At 18.8% G+C, this 16,246-nt stretch overlaps 2 protein-coding genes across 5 annotated transcripts; both read right to left on the bottom strand.

The window, feature by feature from the left end:
• Window positions 1-5,092: 5,092 nt before the first annotated feature.
• On the bottom strand, window positions 5,093-11,937 carry LOC724303 (AP-1 complex subunit sigma-2). 4 transcript variants are annotated; one of them, XR_003304556.1, is made up of 6 exons: window positions 11,711-11,937; window positions 11,421-11,599; window positions 11,206-11,314; window positions 10,831-10,968; window positions 5,586-5,775; window positions 5,303-5,435 (listed from the first exon to the last, which is right to left on the bottom strand). XR_003304556.1 is itself a non-coding variant. In XM_026440198.1 (6 exons), exons 1-5 carry the CDS (start codon window positions 11,711-11,713, stop codon window positions 5,586-5,588), a joined length of 525 nt encoding a protein of 174 aa, XP_026295983.1. In that variant the 5' UTR covers window positions 11,714-11,937; the 3' UTR covers window positions 5,303-5,435. The 4 variants fall into 4 exon arrangements, 3 of the variants coding, with proteins under 3 accessions (XP_026295984.1, XP_026295983.1, XP_026295985.1); XM_026440198.1 differs by having other exon boundaries at window positions 5,586-5,681; XM_026440199.1 differs by lacking the exon at window positions 5,586-5,775 and having other exon boundaries at window positions 5,093-5,435; window positions 11,711-11,936.
• Window positions 11,938-12,804: 867 nt separating this feature from the next.
• LOC100576514 (FAST kinase domain-containing protein 4) lies at window positions 12,805-14,385 on the bottom strand. The gene is made up of 6 exons (XM_016912033.2): window positions 14,156-14,385; window positions 13,742-13,895; window positions 13,557-13,637; window positions 13,322-13,480; window positions 13,160-13,235; window positions 12,805-13,075 (listed from the first exon to the last, which is right to left on the bottom strand). The coding sequence occupies exons 1-6, from the start codon at window positions 14,372-14,374 to the stop codon at window positions 12,868-12,870; spliced, it is 897 nt and encodes a 298-aa protein (XP_016767522.2). The 5' UTR covers window positions 14,375-14,385; the 3' UTR covers window positions 12,805-12,867.
• Between the last annotated feature and the right edge of the window lie 1,861 nt (window positions 14,386-16,246).

Here is a 16,246-nt window from a genome sequence, read left to right as displayed (position 1 = left end):
GTTAATTTTTTGATTAGACGCCTGATTATTCATGATTGTATGGGAATTTATTGAAAGATGAAAAGAATTTGAACGGGAATCGACGATATAATTAGGAAAAGTAAATGTCTTGTCTCCGTTATTGATTTGATTGGATGTATAGATATGTATATGATGATGAAGATACGTAGTACAATCTAAAAGGGGATGAATTTGGTTATTTATAACTTAACTTTATTCAATTATTTATACTTGTAAATTTCGTCGGAAATCTAGCTAGCTTGTTATATTAAAATTTAATTATTATTTCAGATAATTTTGAGATAAGCAAATTTTTATAACCTATGCAATTACGATTATATTAACGTATTGATATATTTATGTGAATAATATAAAGAGAATATAAAGAAAAAATTCAATTTTTTTATTCTTTCATCTTTCTCTCTTTTTCAATCACACACATACATACATACATATATATATATATATATAGTGATAAGATGAAATCAATTCGTGAGAAAGATATATTTTGAAATGTAAAAAAAAAACGATACTCAATCTTGTCGTATCATTTGTCAATAAAGAAACTTGTAGTTAATATTGATAGAACTTGTAAATCGTGATAACAAATTCTTCGAAACATCTGTTGTGATAAGTGATCAAAGAAATATATATGTTCTCAATTAATCTTGAAATTTCTTTTTTTTTAAGAAACGAAATTATTATTAAATTTCATTTCTCCATTTCGATTTAATCGTGGAATAATTTGTACTTAAAATATTTCTCAACATATATATATTATTCTTATATAAATATATAGAAGATATAACTCGTGTGATCAATCGTGTAGTTCGGTTCTTGTCAACTTATTACTCGATTAAAACTAACATTTTCTATCCTGCGTTTTATGAATAATACAACATTGTTATTTTGCGATATTATTGTCACCCATCATCGGCTTGCTGTTGCAAATGAATCCTTGAAGTATGAGTGGTCGACAATGAATACCACGAACGTCGATAATGAAAATCTCGACAGCGTGGCTCGTATAGAATTTTTCAATATCCAATCGGAAGTGGATGAGGAAACGCATTCCCGTGTCCATGTTGTGTTCATTCCCTCCCCATTCAACAGTTTAATGCTGTAACTTTAATTTAGAAAATTAAATATATAGAACAATCGTAATCGATCATTTGCCAATTTATCATTTTCGAGATTATATATTACTATAAGTGTGAAAGTTTCAAATTATTAATTTTAATAAGAGGAGGAAGGATGAGAAAAGGAAAAAATTTTTTTTTACATCACATATTTTATTATTGGACGGAGCACAAAGCATCGTCTTTTCAAATATAATAATATTCATATACTTATATAGTAAATACATATTCATATGTTTAACATTGGTTCGTATTATTTCTCGAATTTTATTTAATACTTTAATCCCTCTTTACCACCAAATTCTAATAATTCTGAGCGCTTAATTTCTAATTTTGATTTCTTCTTATTAGTGAAATACTATCGAACAAAAAAGTTTCTTTGCTATTGTATTGTATTACGTATATTCATTAATCTAACGAAAAATATAATGATTATATATATATATAATAATAACGTGCCTAAAGTTTACGTATATAAAGTGCTTATGGTACAGAAAACAATGCAATTATATATCAGTTTACGTGCACCATTGTTTATTAATACTTAAAACGCAAAATAGTAAATAGTATTTAATTTAAACATAGCCATTTTTTTTTTATATATATAATTAAAATTATTCTATATATTGTTTGGTGAAATCATTTATGAATATATATAGATATATGTATGTATATGTAATATAAAATAAAATAAGTGAAAAAATAAAATTCCTAGACAATATGTTGTTTCCTTGGGTTAATTTTATCATCGTATCAATCAATATTTCATGTATTATTTTATATTTTTCTTTTTTTTTGTCTCTATTTCTTTTTAATTATACTAAATCGAATTCCCAGATAATAAACATTCATATTGCCTAGCAATGTTAAACGATTATTTTTATAAATCTTGCAATCATTGCATTCGATTAAAATATTTTAATCTATTAAGAAAATCATCTGTTAAGTATAGTAAGTTTGGTCAAAATAGCGATGTCACAATGACATTAAAAAAAAAAAATTATTGATTAATTTCAAGTTTTAAATTGACTTTTAACTTAACTTTGACGTACTAACTTAATTTATTCACTATTTGTTATTATTAAAACTTACTACTGCTAAATTTTATTTAAATCCTTGTAATACCATCACCTTATAATATTATAATTTGTCAATTTACTTGAAACTTTGCATTTCGTTATATCAACCAAAACTACTATATCTCTTTCAAACTCGTTAAAGAAACTCGCAAATAAACAAAAAACGAAATATCGAAATAAAAATAAAACGTATAAAATAGAATATCAAAATGAATCGGTTGAAATGATATAATTCGTGGATGTACACATACATCACGATCTACATTTCGATCTACATCTAGATAAATTATAGAAAAATGATGGATACTTATATAGTTTTCAGATATGTATTAACGCTTTCTATTAGTTTGTATCAATACCATGAACGAACAATTCAACGAACAGTGCTTAAACTTATTGTCCTTATGCAAATTTCCAAAGTGTTTGCGTAATTGTTACATATTTATCGCGATTACTATGAAAATTTTCTCTCTCTTTCTCTCTCTCTTTCTCTCTCTCCCTCTCTCTCTCTCTCTCTTAAATACAATCAGTGAACATTTTTTCCACATTTGATAAACTATATGGTTCTAGTAACGATACAAACTTGCATATTTTAATATCGATTTCTATCGCCCGCTATTGGAATATATGTGAAAGAACGAATCGGTGATCAAATCGCGCAAAAATATATTGCTATAAGAAGATGATGATTAACAGGAACATGAATGTTTTTTATAATCACCTGTATTGAAAAAATATCATAGGGCGATACTTGAGCGAAATCGATATCATCGTCAGTCGTTTCACATTTCCAGTCAGTATACACGGAATGACCGATTTTAAATTTTATAAATTTATCTAAGAAAATTACGTTAAGTTGGAAATGGAAAAAAAAAAAAAAAAAAAAATGATATAAATGAAACGTATTCTTGATTTTAAAGAAATCTTTTTGAGTTACTCTAAACTATTTTCACGTAAGAATAATGTATCCAAAGCTATCAATCAACAGCTATTTTTTTTTAAATTTTCTGATTTTGATGTCAGAATATGCGATTATGTTCTTTAGATTCTTTAGATATGGTTTTTTTTAATCAATCTCGTTCCTATTGGTCTTTTATATGATTTATTTATACAACAAATAGTCAAATTATAAGTTGAACATATTTACTTCCAACTCAACATATTTCGTGAATTCTTTAATAAATAATTTCTTTAAAATAAGTCATTCTGTGTAAAACAAATGATTTGCATAATCATTCGGTGAAAGTCTTTCCAATGGATTCTCTATTATTTCACCTATTATTAATCAATTCAACAAAATTTAGGAAATTTTTATAGTATATCCAGTTTAAATTCTATGAAATAATTGATTATATTGATAATGAAATTTTTTATTATAATTAATAATAAACATTTCAAAATTATTTTTATATTATATTTTAATAAAGAAAATTAAGTCAATAGATAAATTATAGATTATTGATTGAATATTTCTATATTTAATTATAATTTTAAAATTTAAAAAATTATTATATTTTATAATTTTGTTTTTTTTTTCTTTTCAAAATTTCATAAATATTTCATACTTTTGAATTGCATAAAAATATATAAAATGAATTTGAATGAAATTTAATTAAATTATTTAATTATTTAAATAATAAATAAAAAATATATTTAATTAACTGGATATGCTGTTTCAAACTTCTTAAACAAATATTAAATTCGAGTATTCAACTATTAATTATAACAAGAAAAATTTCTTCATACAGCGATAACGGTTGCTGAGAAATTTATAGCATATATAATGAGAAAAATATATAATTTGCTCATCAAGATTCAATGGTATCAAAATGCTTTTATCGATTTTTTTTTATTTTATTTTTGTTATTATATTTCAATTCATATTTCTTAAAAAATTTCAATTTTCTATATGCAGTATATCTATTAAGAAAAATTATGTTAAACATATATTAGCTATAAATCTTTAACTGAAAAATTTTTATAGCAATATAATCAAATTTTTTTCTAATCATAATTTTTTTAATAAACATTCGAGACAATAATTCTTATAAAATAAAATTTTTCAAATTTTTTTTTCTAACTATTTTCATATATTTTTTCAAATATTATTTCTTTATTTTTTTTCAATTTGTTTTCATTTAAATTGTAGAATTATTTTTAAATAGTATATTTTTTTTAGTACCAAAGTCAAATTCATTGACTATTATTTATGATAATTATAAAATGTCACAATTTCACTATTAATAAGAAAATTAATAGAGCACAATAACTTTTTTTAAATACTTATATACTTCAATTTAAAAAAATAATTAAATGCAAATGAAAATTTAAGAAGCACCAATTTAAGAAGAATACATGTATAACTATAATATTATTGAATAATCATTAATTATTTAACCCTTTATATAGTATAAATAATTTAATAAGAATCATCCATGAAAAAAAGATATAACAGTTATAATGATTGAATTACTTAAATATTGCGTACAAAAAAATTTGAAAAATATTTCAATCTTATTACAATTATATATAAATCATATTTCTTTATTTATTATTGCTTATATTCTAATATGTATATAAATATTAGAATAGAAAAAATATACAAACAGCATTTGTAATTCATAACGCAATTAATTTAAGAATTAAACAATATATAATTAATATTCAAATAATATAATTATAAATCTTTATTTTGAAAGCAATTATTTGATAATATCATCTTCTTTGAAAATACTACTAAAAACGAAAAGGAAATATAACAAAAATAAATAGAATCATTTTACAAAGTAAATAAAATATAAAGGGTTAAATAATATACAAACTTAAAAAAACATGTATATGTACCTATATAATATATAATTATAAATATAGTATAGTACTGCTAATATTTTAATAAAGAGAAACAATTTGTTTATTTTTTAACATGTATAGAATAATTAGATTTCAATGATGTTTCAAACAGTGATTATAACTTTTTATGTGTAATTACATTTAAATAAAATTTTATAATAAAAACATGATTTTAATTAAAACATAATTTAAATTTATCTTTGCAGTACCATACATTTAAATCTAATTGATAAAGCTTATTGTAAATAGAATTCTGGAATGTTGAAGCAGTGTTGTAAGAATACACCACTTACATTAAACTGGATACATTGTTTAGAAAGTATTATCCTAGACCATGATCCTCAAAAAAACCTTGTGGAGTTTCCTCCTGAAACATAGAAATAATATTATTAAATTAAAGATCTAAACAAAAGTAATATCTAAAGGATATGAAGAGGGATCAATTTCTTTGATGCTGCACATTATCAATTATCAAACGCAAATATACAATAATGAAAATATATAAACAAACACGTACCTAGTTCGTAATTAAGTAATCTCCTTGATGCAGCTTCAAATGATGAACTGAACCCTTTTCATATAACTGAGTATATACTTGTATGGATACACAAAGCTGCACAAAGCACATGTTCATTTATTGCTTCGTTTAAAATGCTTAAGCATCGATCAAAAAAATGTCTGTATTGCATGCTGCATACAGAATGTCTCTGCATTTACAATTAAATAGAAATTATAAACTTAATAAAATTTAATGCACAAGAAATCTTTCTAACAAACAATGAATAAATTAAAATTCTAACATTTTTATTTTATATAGAAATAATTATAAATATAGCTTATTCAAACCTGAAAGAGTGTAAATATAATAAAAATAAATATATACATATTGAGTTAATTACATGGAAAAGGTAATATATAATGTTGTATACAATTGTATAAAAATTGCTTTGCATGTATTTATTACCATTATTATTAATGTGTTAAAGTTATAATATTAAAAATTGACATTGTTTATGTATATACACATGTACACATATAAAAATGATATCTTTAAACATTCATCTCTAATTAAATACTAAAATAAATATATTTAGATAAATATAATATTATATCACATATGTAAGAGAAAAACTCTTTATGCAATTAAAAAATAATATAAATATTATTGAAATATTTTTTATATAAAAAATACTATAATGTTCATATTATAAAAAAATGATGACTTTCTAAATATGCATTATTTTATTGCCATAGTATGAGATTATAACTATATTGATGATAACTATATTATTTGCTATTATCTGCTCAATAATAAAATGAAAAGCAATCTTATAATAAAAAAAAATTCTATAATATATATATATATATATAAATATATATATATATATAATATAAATATTATATTAATGTATAATATATATAAAGCTTATATATATATGAAGTAAATATATATATTATAGTTTTATGTGTAGTCTATATATATATATAGATATAAAATATTATATATATATATATATATACACAATACATAATAAACTACATGAACATTACTATTACACCTAATTATATTATAGTACTCGCCTATAAAAAATATACTAATATTCAAATACTAAATTTATAAGGATTTTTAGTGGTATGTAAAAAATTTATGTTCAATAACTATAGAAAAAGTAGAGATGTTTGATGACATCATGCAGTGGATGAGTCTGCTCCAGTTCTTGATTCATGTAGGTTGATAGATTGGCCATGGAGGACATGCAAGAACGCAGCACCTATAAAAGCCCTATCTCCCGCAGGGCACCTTCCACAGCTTCATCCTTCCACAAAAAAACAAATATTCTAACTAATCTTTAGTGTATTTCTAGATGTGTCCTTAGTAATGGAATAATGATCTTGAGCTAAATTTTACTACTAAATTTATCTTACAATAAATATACAATGTATAAAATACAAAATTTTACTACAAAATATATTAAAAATCAAAAAATAAATTAAAATCTTTTTTATATACAATACTTTATTATATTATTTTTTAATTAATAGTTCAAATGCATCTCAAATGCAAAAAAATTATAATAAATAGTATATTGATAGAGTAAATATGAATTTTAATATTATTTATTATAATTTTTATATTTTTTATTTTCATTATAATATAATCTTTCTATTTAACTGGATAATATAAAATCAATTTGATAATAAACAGTCTCTTTCTAGTACAATAAAAAAATGAAATATTTTCATTAAACACTAGTTCCTTAAAAATATTAAATTACTATTATATTTTATGATATTATATAGAAATTTTAATTAATTTGAATATAATCTATTTCAATCAACATTTAAAAACTTTTATGGCACAATTGATAAAGCTAATAAATAAAGAACATACTATTTTTTATTATAAAAATTTTTGTTAATACATCACAAAATATAATATTTATACTTTGTGTAAAGATTACAATTATATTTTAAATTTAAAAAAACATTTGTATATAATAATATTATATAAGTATAATTTAAATCATCTTTTATACAATAAAATAAAGTCACAATATAATTCAAAATCTTGTGCAAAAATGTCAATTATTAATACTAATCAATTTATTCATATATATATATATATATTTTTAAATATTTTTAAATATATATATATAAAATATACATATTTAATATTAAAATAAAATAGCTATGAATTACCTTATATATGAATGCTATAAAAAAGATCTATAAAAATAAACATACAAGCATACTTCCGCATTGTAGGAACTTATAATGAATACCATTCATGGTATCATATAGATCACAAACAATATCATTACATAAAATCATTAACATGATTGACCACGCTTAATATTTATTACAATTTAAAAATATATACATACATTTCAATAACTACTTATGAACAACAGCATTTCCATAGCATCATATTCTTTACAGCAATTATTTCTATGAAAAATAAACAATTAAATTACAATATAATTTTTACAATATAATAAAATAAAAAAATCGAAACTAATATAATTATTATTATTAATTATATTATATTATTTAATGAATTCATAGCATAAAAATACCAATTGTTCAACAAAATAAATATTTTTAAAAATACAATTTTTAAAAATTAAATATATATATTGTTTTATATAATTTTATATAATTATTTTACAGCTTTGAAAAAAAATATTAAGAATAAAATTTAGAACAAATAATTTAAAAAACTTTTCTGCGTAATATACAAAAATATGATCTTTATAATTTGTTAAAAAAAATACTGTTTAAACAATATTAATTTAAAAACATTTTTTTGTAAAAGTTCTGGTTTTGGTATTTAATATTGTAATAATACATTTTGAAAATCCTATTTTAATATAAAATATTTTAATATAATTATTTTAATATAAAAAAAAAATTATACATTTATTTTGTTGAATAAACTGAATTTTTATTCTTATTATGATTTAATTTAAAAAAAATTGCAAATTAGCAAAATATTTTATAATCTTAAATATCAAAAAAATGTAGAAAAAAATCAATTATATTTGAAATTTAAGTTTCTTAAACCTTTCATTTCAACAATTATTTTATTTTCATTAATATTAAAAATTTTATAATATAATAATTTTTAAAAAAATTTTAATATATCTTATCTTTAACATAATTATTTAAAAATCTTTAAAACTATAAATACAATAAAATACTTAATTTACTTTTATCATATTTAATTATATTTTTTTATTTCTTTAATTATAGCATAAATAAAATAATTTATAAAATATTAAAGAGAATTTTTAAAAATAATATTAATACTTTTATTTTTGATTTCAAATTTTCATGTTTATATATATATAATATATATTATATTTACAAAATGCAATATATAAATTATATGTATGTCATTGAACAAACTTTAAATAAAACAATATTATAATATTATTATAATAATTATCATATTAAATATTTTCTTCTATATTAAAGAAAAAAATAATGAATGATAATAAATTTTTATTATTTCGGTGTGAAAAAGTATTTTTGATATGAAAAAAAACTTTAAATATGATTAATTAATTAAATATGATAATATGTCTTATCAATATTTTCATAATATTGTCTATTAATTATATTGTAATGTATTATATGTAATTATATTGTAATGTATGATTATAAAATATTTAAAAAAGTTATAACATTTATTTATATATTACATTTAATACAAATTCATTTTTATAAAAATAGTTAATTGTTTTTTTTATACAGTGTGATTAATTTACTTGAATTTAAAATGTATTATTATAAAATAATATTTAAAATAAAAATAATAATATATTATTATTAATTTTGAAAAATATATTAAATATAATATTGTAATAAATACAATATAATATTTGATAATAAAATAATATGGCAACAATATTGCATAATATAATAACAATATATAAATTTTATTGCTGTAGATATGCTGTTGCGTACATTATAAATAAAACTTTATAAAACGTATAAGCCCACTTATATTAATAAGAAAATAAGCGTATAAGCATTCTATACACACAGCATTAGCTACAAAGAAAATAAAGAGTTACAATATTTTTAAATATGAAATATATTATATTTATCTATATGAAAAATTTATTTTACTTCATATTATTAAAAAAAATGAGCAGACATTTTTTATATTTTCCTGATTTTATAATATATATACTATATAACTACAATTATTTTATGACACATTATATTCAAAAGAAATGAACCATATTTATGATTCATAATAATAAAAAATATTACCAATCATTGCTTGTACAAATTAATCATAATAAAATTTTTAATATAAAATTTTGTACAAAACATAACAATAATTACATATTATAAAAATACAATTAATACAACATATATTAAACATTAATAAAAAATTTCAAGTATTTTGTGATAAACTACATAGAAGAATAGAACTATTTTCAAATTGTAAAAGTATATAATATATGTAGCATATGAAATATATGGAAACATGAAAAAAATATCAAATAAAAAAAAAATAACACATGAATCAAAAAAAATTACATTCCATCATGCAATTTAGATATTATACTGTTAATAAACATTAACATATCATTACAACCCAGTTCCTCCAGGTATTAAAACAATATGGTAAATATTTTCATATTAAAAACTATTATTTTATATCTTTAATTTTTTTAATTTCATTTTTTTAATCCTAATATTATAATATAATATAATATAATATATTATATTATAATTTATATATATATACTTAATGTTTTATACATATGTATTCTAATATAAATATACATATATATATTTCATCCATTATATCACATTTTTTTACCCAGAGTAAATAGGCTACAAACATGCTCCACATATACATCAGCCAAAAGTTCTAGTATCTTTTATAAGTACTTTTTAATAAAATGAAATTTGATTATTTTAATAAAAATGTTACACACCAACTATTGATGGTTAAATATAATATAAGAATCGTTTTAACAAATTTACAGGTACTGATATAATAATGAATATTAAAAGATATTAAATTATTAGATATTAAAAAATAAAATATAATAAAAATTATATGTTAATTTTCTTAAAACTAAAAAAAAAAAAATAAAAGTATATGTAATACAAATATGTATAATCATCAACAATATGTTAAAACGATTCTCTAATATTACTAAAAAATAACAGAAAAAAATTATAATATCATTAAAAAGAACAAGTCACAACTCAATGGGTACATCCCCATAACTAACCTCCTGTAGTAAATCCTGAGCTGCAATGGCTTTTAGAACATTTTTTTTACTAGTTTCTTGAATTTCACCACCAACCAATAATTCATCTAAGATGAAGTATGCTTTCTCAAAATTGAAAATTATATCTAATTCACAAACCTATTAACACATTTATATTAATATTAAAAATACTAATTAACTATTGTATAAAGTAAAATAAAAACATTGATATTATTTTATTTATAAAGTTTTATATTAAAAATTAAAAATGCAATATAATTTTTAAACTCATATTTTCATAGATATACATTCATTAATAAATCTAATAAAAGTATATGATAAATTTTAAAAAAATATATACTTCAATAATAAATAAATAACTAAATTCATACTTACACTTCCAAAATATTTATCTAATAATTCAACATAACGATGTATAATTTCTAATGTTAATAATTCATTATCATTTTGTTCTATTGCACAACAGAAATATAAACTAGCATATCTGTGAAACAAAATGATTTATTATTTAAAATAATTTATCATTCAAATAATATATATATAATATATCTTTTATTAAAATAGAAATTTTTTACATAATTATAATATACCTTTTATAGACAACCTTAACATCTTTCCATTCTAAAAAACTTGACATTTTTGGTTTTCGTGCCAATATTGTAGTAATTAATTCTCGTGTAATTTTTTTCTTTAATTTATCAGGATGAGCCACATACCATTTTTGTAAACGTAATTTTCCTTGACGGCTGAATAATAGCATAAATTGCATCTAAAAAAATGGATTATTTTTATACAAGTAAATTTAATATTACTTAAAATGCTATTAATAATACATATATATTATTTAATTTTGAGAATAAAATTAATAACAGTTATTTACCATCTTTAAACGAATTTTTTTCTATAAAAAGATTATAAAATTAATCACAGCACTTTTCGATAAATCACAATAAAAAAAAATCTATTCCAATTTTAATATGAGTAATTTTGTTCACATTTAATCATACATTTTTAAGAGATGGCGCAAGTATCAGTGAAATTATATCTTGAATTGTTAAATTGAATAATTTCAATCTATTTAAAAAAATATATATATCTATTAGATAATATTATAAGAAAAAACAATCATATAATATAAAATGTATTAAAAAAATAATATTAAAATTCATATAATTTTATGTACACAAAAAAATGATATTATAGAGTTATATAAGAAGTAAAGAATAAATCTATCATCAGAGACTGCGTATAGTTTATCTTTATCTATGACATAAAATCTTTGATTTTATGATTTTATATTCTATATTTCATATTATTATTTGAATATAGACAAGAAATAAAGCATAAAAACATAAACGTGACACATAATGCTTTTCTTATTATGAAATTTAAAATCATATGAAATAAAATCATTTTCCTCTATCTCCATCTTATTTCAATTAATGTAAACTTAAATCGTATATAATTTAATAAAATAATTCAATTGATATTTTTGTATGTATGTAATAATTTTTTTTTTCTTTCAAAATTGATTTCTTAAAAGAGTTTCATTTTTGTGAAAATAGCCCTTATTACAATAATTTTATTCTATCATTATCCTCCCATTATTTGTACTTTCTTTTGGCGCGTGATCATAAATGAGATATGGAATCAATTGAACACATTTTATTCTTTTTTTAATTGTACAATATATTTAATGTTTAATGTAAAATAAATTATATTTCTATTATTAAATACAAGACAAAAAGGATTTATAATTAATACTATAATACAATAATTACATAATAAATTAACGAAATGAATATATTTTTAATATTTTTAAAGAAATATATTATAAATTATTAATATATTATAAATACATTATAAATTAATTTATAATAATTATATTTTATATTGCTTAATAAAAAAATAAAATGCAATGAAATAAAAATAAAATATTATTAAATAATAAATAAGAAGAATATAAATTATAAATTATAATTTAAAATTTTTTTATTTATCAAGTAATACATAATATGAAATCATATTTGATGATTACTACGTGTTTTTAAGATTTTTCCATATCTGACGTTTTATATAAGATATACGTCTTTCAAGTTTATCTTCTATACCAAAATATTGGTAAGATATATGCAATACTTTATATTTTTTACATTCTAACAAATGAGAATATAATTTAATTAAACCATTATAATTTAAATCTCCTAAACACGTATCATAATAATCAAGTAATATTAAAGCTATCCTGAAAATTAAATATATATTAGTTATTATAATGTTCTTATATTAAAATTTATATTCATCCAATTTTAAATTATTCTTTTCATACTTAATAAAATCTTCATTTTGATTAACATTATCCACAGGAAGAAAATTAAGGTTTAAATCTACACATAATTCAGCATCTGTAATATCATATTATTTAAATACAATATATTATTTTTTAATTTGAATATAAATTATTAAATATTTTTATAAATTTTTATAATACCTAAAAGAAATCCCATTTTGGTATTTATATTCATCTTATAATAAGATGCAGATGGTAACATATTTTTTAATGTTAATTCAAGTATATCAACATATGATTTCTTTTGTTTTGAACGTGTACTTACAATATCTGGTACAATATCGTTATTAAGAAAGGGTCCTAAAATATATTTATTGAAATTTAATATTGTTTTATTATGTTGTATTTTCAAATAATTTATATACTTTTTGCTTACCAGAATAATTTTTGAGTGCACATTGTGCATATCCATTAATATTTAATAACATTAACTGATAAGATAATTTATTTTTCTCTTCTATAATAAATATTAACAACAATCAAATACAATCATATTATATACAATTATAATATATAATAATCATTTTAGTTATAAATATTAAAACTATAACTAATACTAACCAAGTAACATTATTTTTGAAACAAATTCTTCATCTAATATATATGCAGCATGTGTGTTTTGTAATATTTTGAATACAGCAAAGATCCACATAAGATTTACTTTCATAGAGTCGTGAAAATGTTGAATTTTTATAATTGAATTTATTTTATGTATCTATATAAATATTTATATAATATATATTATATAAATATAATAATAATATAATATTTCAATATATAATTTTTAATTTTAATTTTAATAGTTTAGTTATTTATAAAATATATTTTTAAAAAAAGTATATAAAGTATATAAAGTATATAAAGTTAAATATTTAAATAATAATTAATTTGAAAATACAATGCAAAAAATTAATTATAATTATTTTAGAATTTCTTATTATATCTTATTATATATGTAATTCTTATATTACATACCTCTATTAATTTATTTACATCATCAGAATAATAACCTAATATTGCAAATGAGTTTAAAATAGTTACAATTTGCTTGAGAGAATATTTAGTAGAAGTAATAATCTCTTTACATATATAATTTAAAAATATATTGTTTCTATATCTGACTCGTGCCATAGATTTTAATATAGAAACTGTTGTTGCTTTATTTCTTATTTTTTTCATTTTTTGATTCTCCATAAAATCTTTACAAATTTTTTTAAGTAATCTCTATAATAAATTTTAATTTATATTTATTTTTTAATCATTAATTTTTCATACAGAATTAAATATATATAATTCTCTTTTATATTCTTACCTCATCTGAATAAGATAATTTACTCATATTAAACATTAAATTTGAACATGCTCCAGCACTTAATAAATTATGATATTCAGTAATATTTTGAAAGAAAAAATTTAAAAGCTTTACATTTCTATCGCCTTTATCTGCTAATGAGTTTATTTCCTGTATCAAATCATAAATAAGTGTATTTAAATTTATATATGTAACATTAAAGTACATAATAATATATGTTAAATATATAAAAATTAAAATATATTCATTTCAGTTTTTTACCTTAATCATTTGAGATGTTGATAATTCAGTATAACTAGATATATCATTTTCAGTATTATTATTCAAATTTTTTATCTCAATATTTTCTTCTCTTTGTACTAAATTCTGTTTATATGTGGAATTTAAATCATTTTTATTATTTTGAGTTGCCCATATTGTAATAGTTTTAAGAGCACTGAAAATATCATCTTGAGACTTTAAAGATGTTTTCATAATTTCAAATAGTTCATTTACATTTTCTGCTTTTTTAATTTTAGTAACAATTATAGGTTTTATATTTAAATTTTTGCATAATTTTATTTTTAATTCATTAAATTCCATACATTGTATATTATTTATTGATGATTCTACCTCTTTTACTTGATCATTATTAAGCTTTAATAAAATAATTCTTATTATCAACAAAATGTTTCATTGAAATATTTTTAAAAAATCTATTATATAAAATAAATTTATAATCATATAATTTTATTTAAAAATATAAAATTTTACCTTAATGTTAACTTTAGATTCAGAAGCTGTTGCAGCTGTATTTGTCAATGTTGCATTTAATCTCCACAAAAATCGAGAAGTAAGTCTATTTGTAATAGTATAAATTGTTCCATTAAATTGCAACATTTTTACTGTAATAATAATTTATATAATTATGAAGAATAAAAACAATGATGTATAGATTACGAATCGTCACATACATACATTGATTTTATGAAAGATTTTTATTAAGAAGATTAAATAAGTTCTAACTTATTTACAAAAGAGTAATTTTAAAAAATTACAAAAATTATTTTATTTTTTATAAATTATAAAAATCACTGAAAATTTTTCATCATGAGGTTAAGTTTTAGTTCACTATAACCTTACTTATGGGTAAAAAAACTTCGTTATAACGTCAATTTTTATCTTATATTCAAGTACGCAGAAATATAATTCATTTTATAATTTAATATATATTATTGCTGTTAAATTTTTCTCACCTTAAAATACAATTAAAAAATCTATTTTATAAATTTATATTTACTATTTTTTTTTACTAGTACTAGATAAATGATTGATAATGTAATAAATATAATGAATGTATTTTCTAAATTAATAAAATAATAAACTAATTTGAAAAATTAGTTCTCATTATTAATTCCATACATTAAAAAAAAAAAAATACAATACGTGATAAAAAAAATAAAATTCTATTATATTATATATTATATTATATGTTATATTAGATTTTTGTTTTTTTTGTCTTTGTGATCAAAGCAGTGTTGCATATTAATTATGTACTAGTTATTATTTTATAATAATTATTAAAAAATTTATATAAGATATTTTCTTAAAAAAGACTATCCAGATAATATTTTATCTATGACTACATTTAATTATCGAAAAGAAATAATCTAACCTATTTTGATTATGATATATACGTCACAAAATAATAAATATATGTATGTAACAAAAAAATATATGTATAAATGTAAAAATATATAAATATATTTAACGTA

Source organism: Apis mellifera, linkage group LG4 (assembly GCF_003254395.2).
Source record: "Apis mellifera strain DH4 linkage group LG4, Amel_HAv3.1, whole genome shotgun sequence".
Lineage (NCBI taxonomy): Eukaryota > Metazoa > Arthropoda > Insecta > Hymenoptera > Apidae > Apis > Apis mellifera.
Note: the sequence above shows the minus strand (reverse complement) of the source record. Positions and strands in the feature narration are given on the sequence as shown.

Bases quoted from the DNA above. Each gene is read 5' to 3' on its own strand.
- LOC100576514 (XM_016912033.2), bottom strand. From the start codon at position 14,374: ATGGAGAATCAAAAAATGAAAAAAATAAGAAATAAAGCAACAACAGTT. The intron at 13,481-13,556 runs GTAAGCAAAAAG...AATATATTTTAG, and splicing joins TGCACTCAAAAATTATTCTG to GACCCTTTCTTAATAACGAT. The intron at 13,236-13,321 runs GTATTATAAAAA...ATGATATTACAG, and splicing joins CAAAATGGGATTTCTTTTAG to ATGCTGAATTATGTGTAGAT.
- LOC724303 (XM_026440198.1), bottom strand. The intron at 11,315-11,420 runs GTATATTATAAT...TTTGTTTCACAG, and splicing joins GTTAAGGTTGTCTATAAAAG to ATATGCTAGTTTATATTTCT. The intron at 10,969-11,205 runs GTAAGTATGAAT...ATGTGTTAATAG, and splicing joins TAGATAAATATTTTGGAAGT to GTTTGTGAATTAGATATAAT.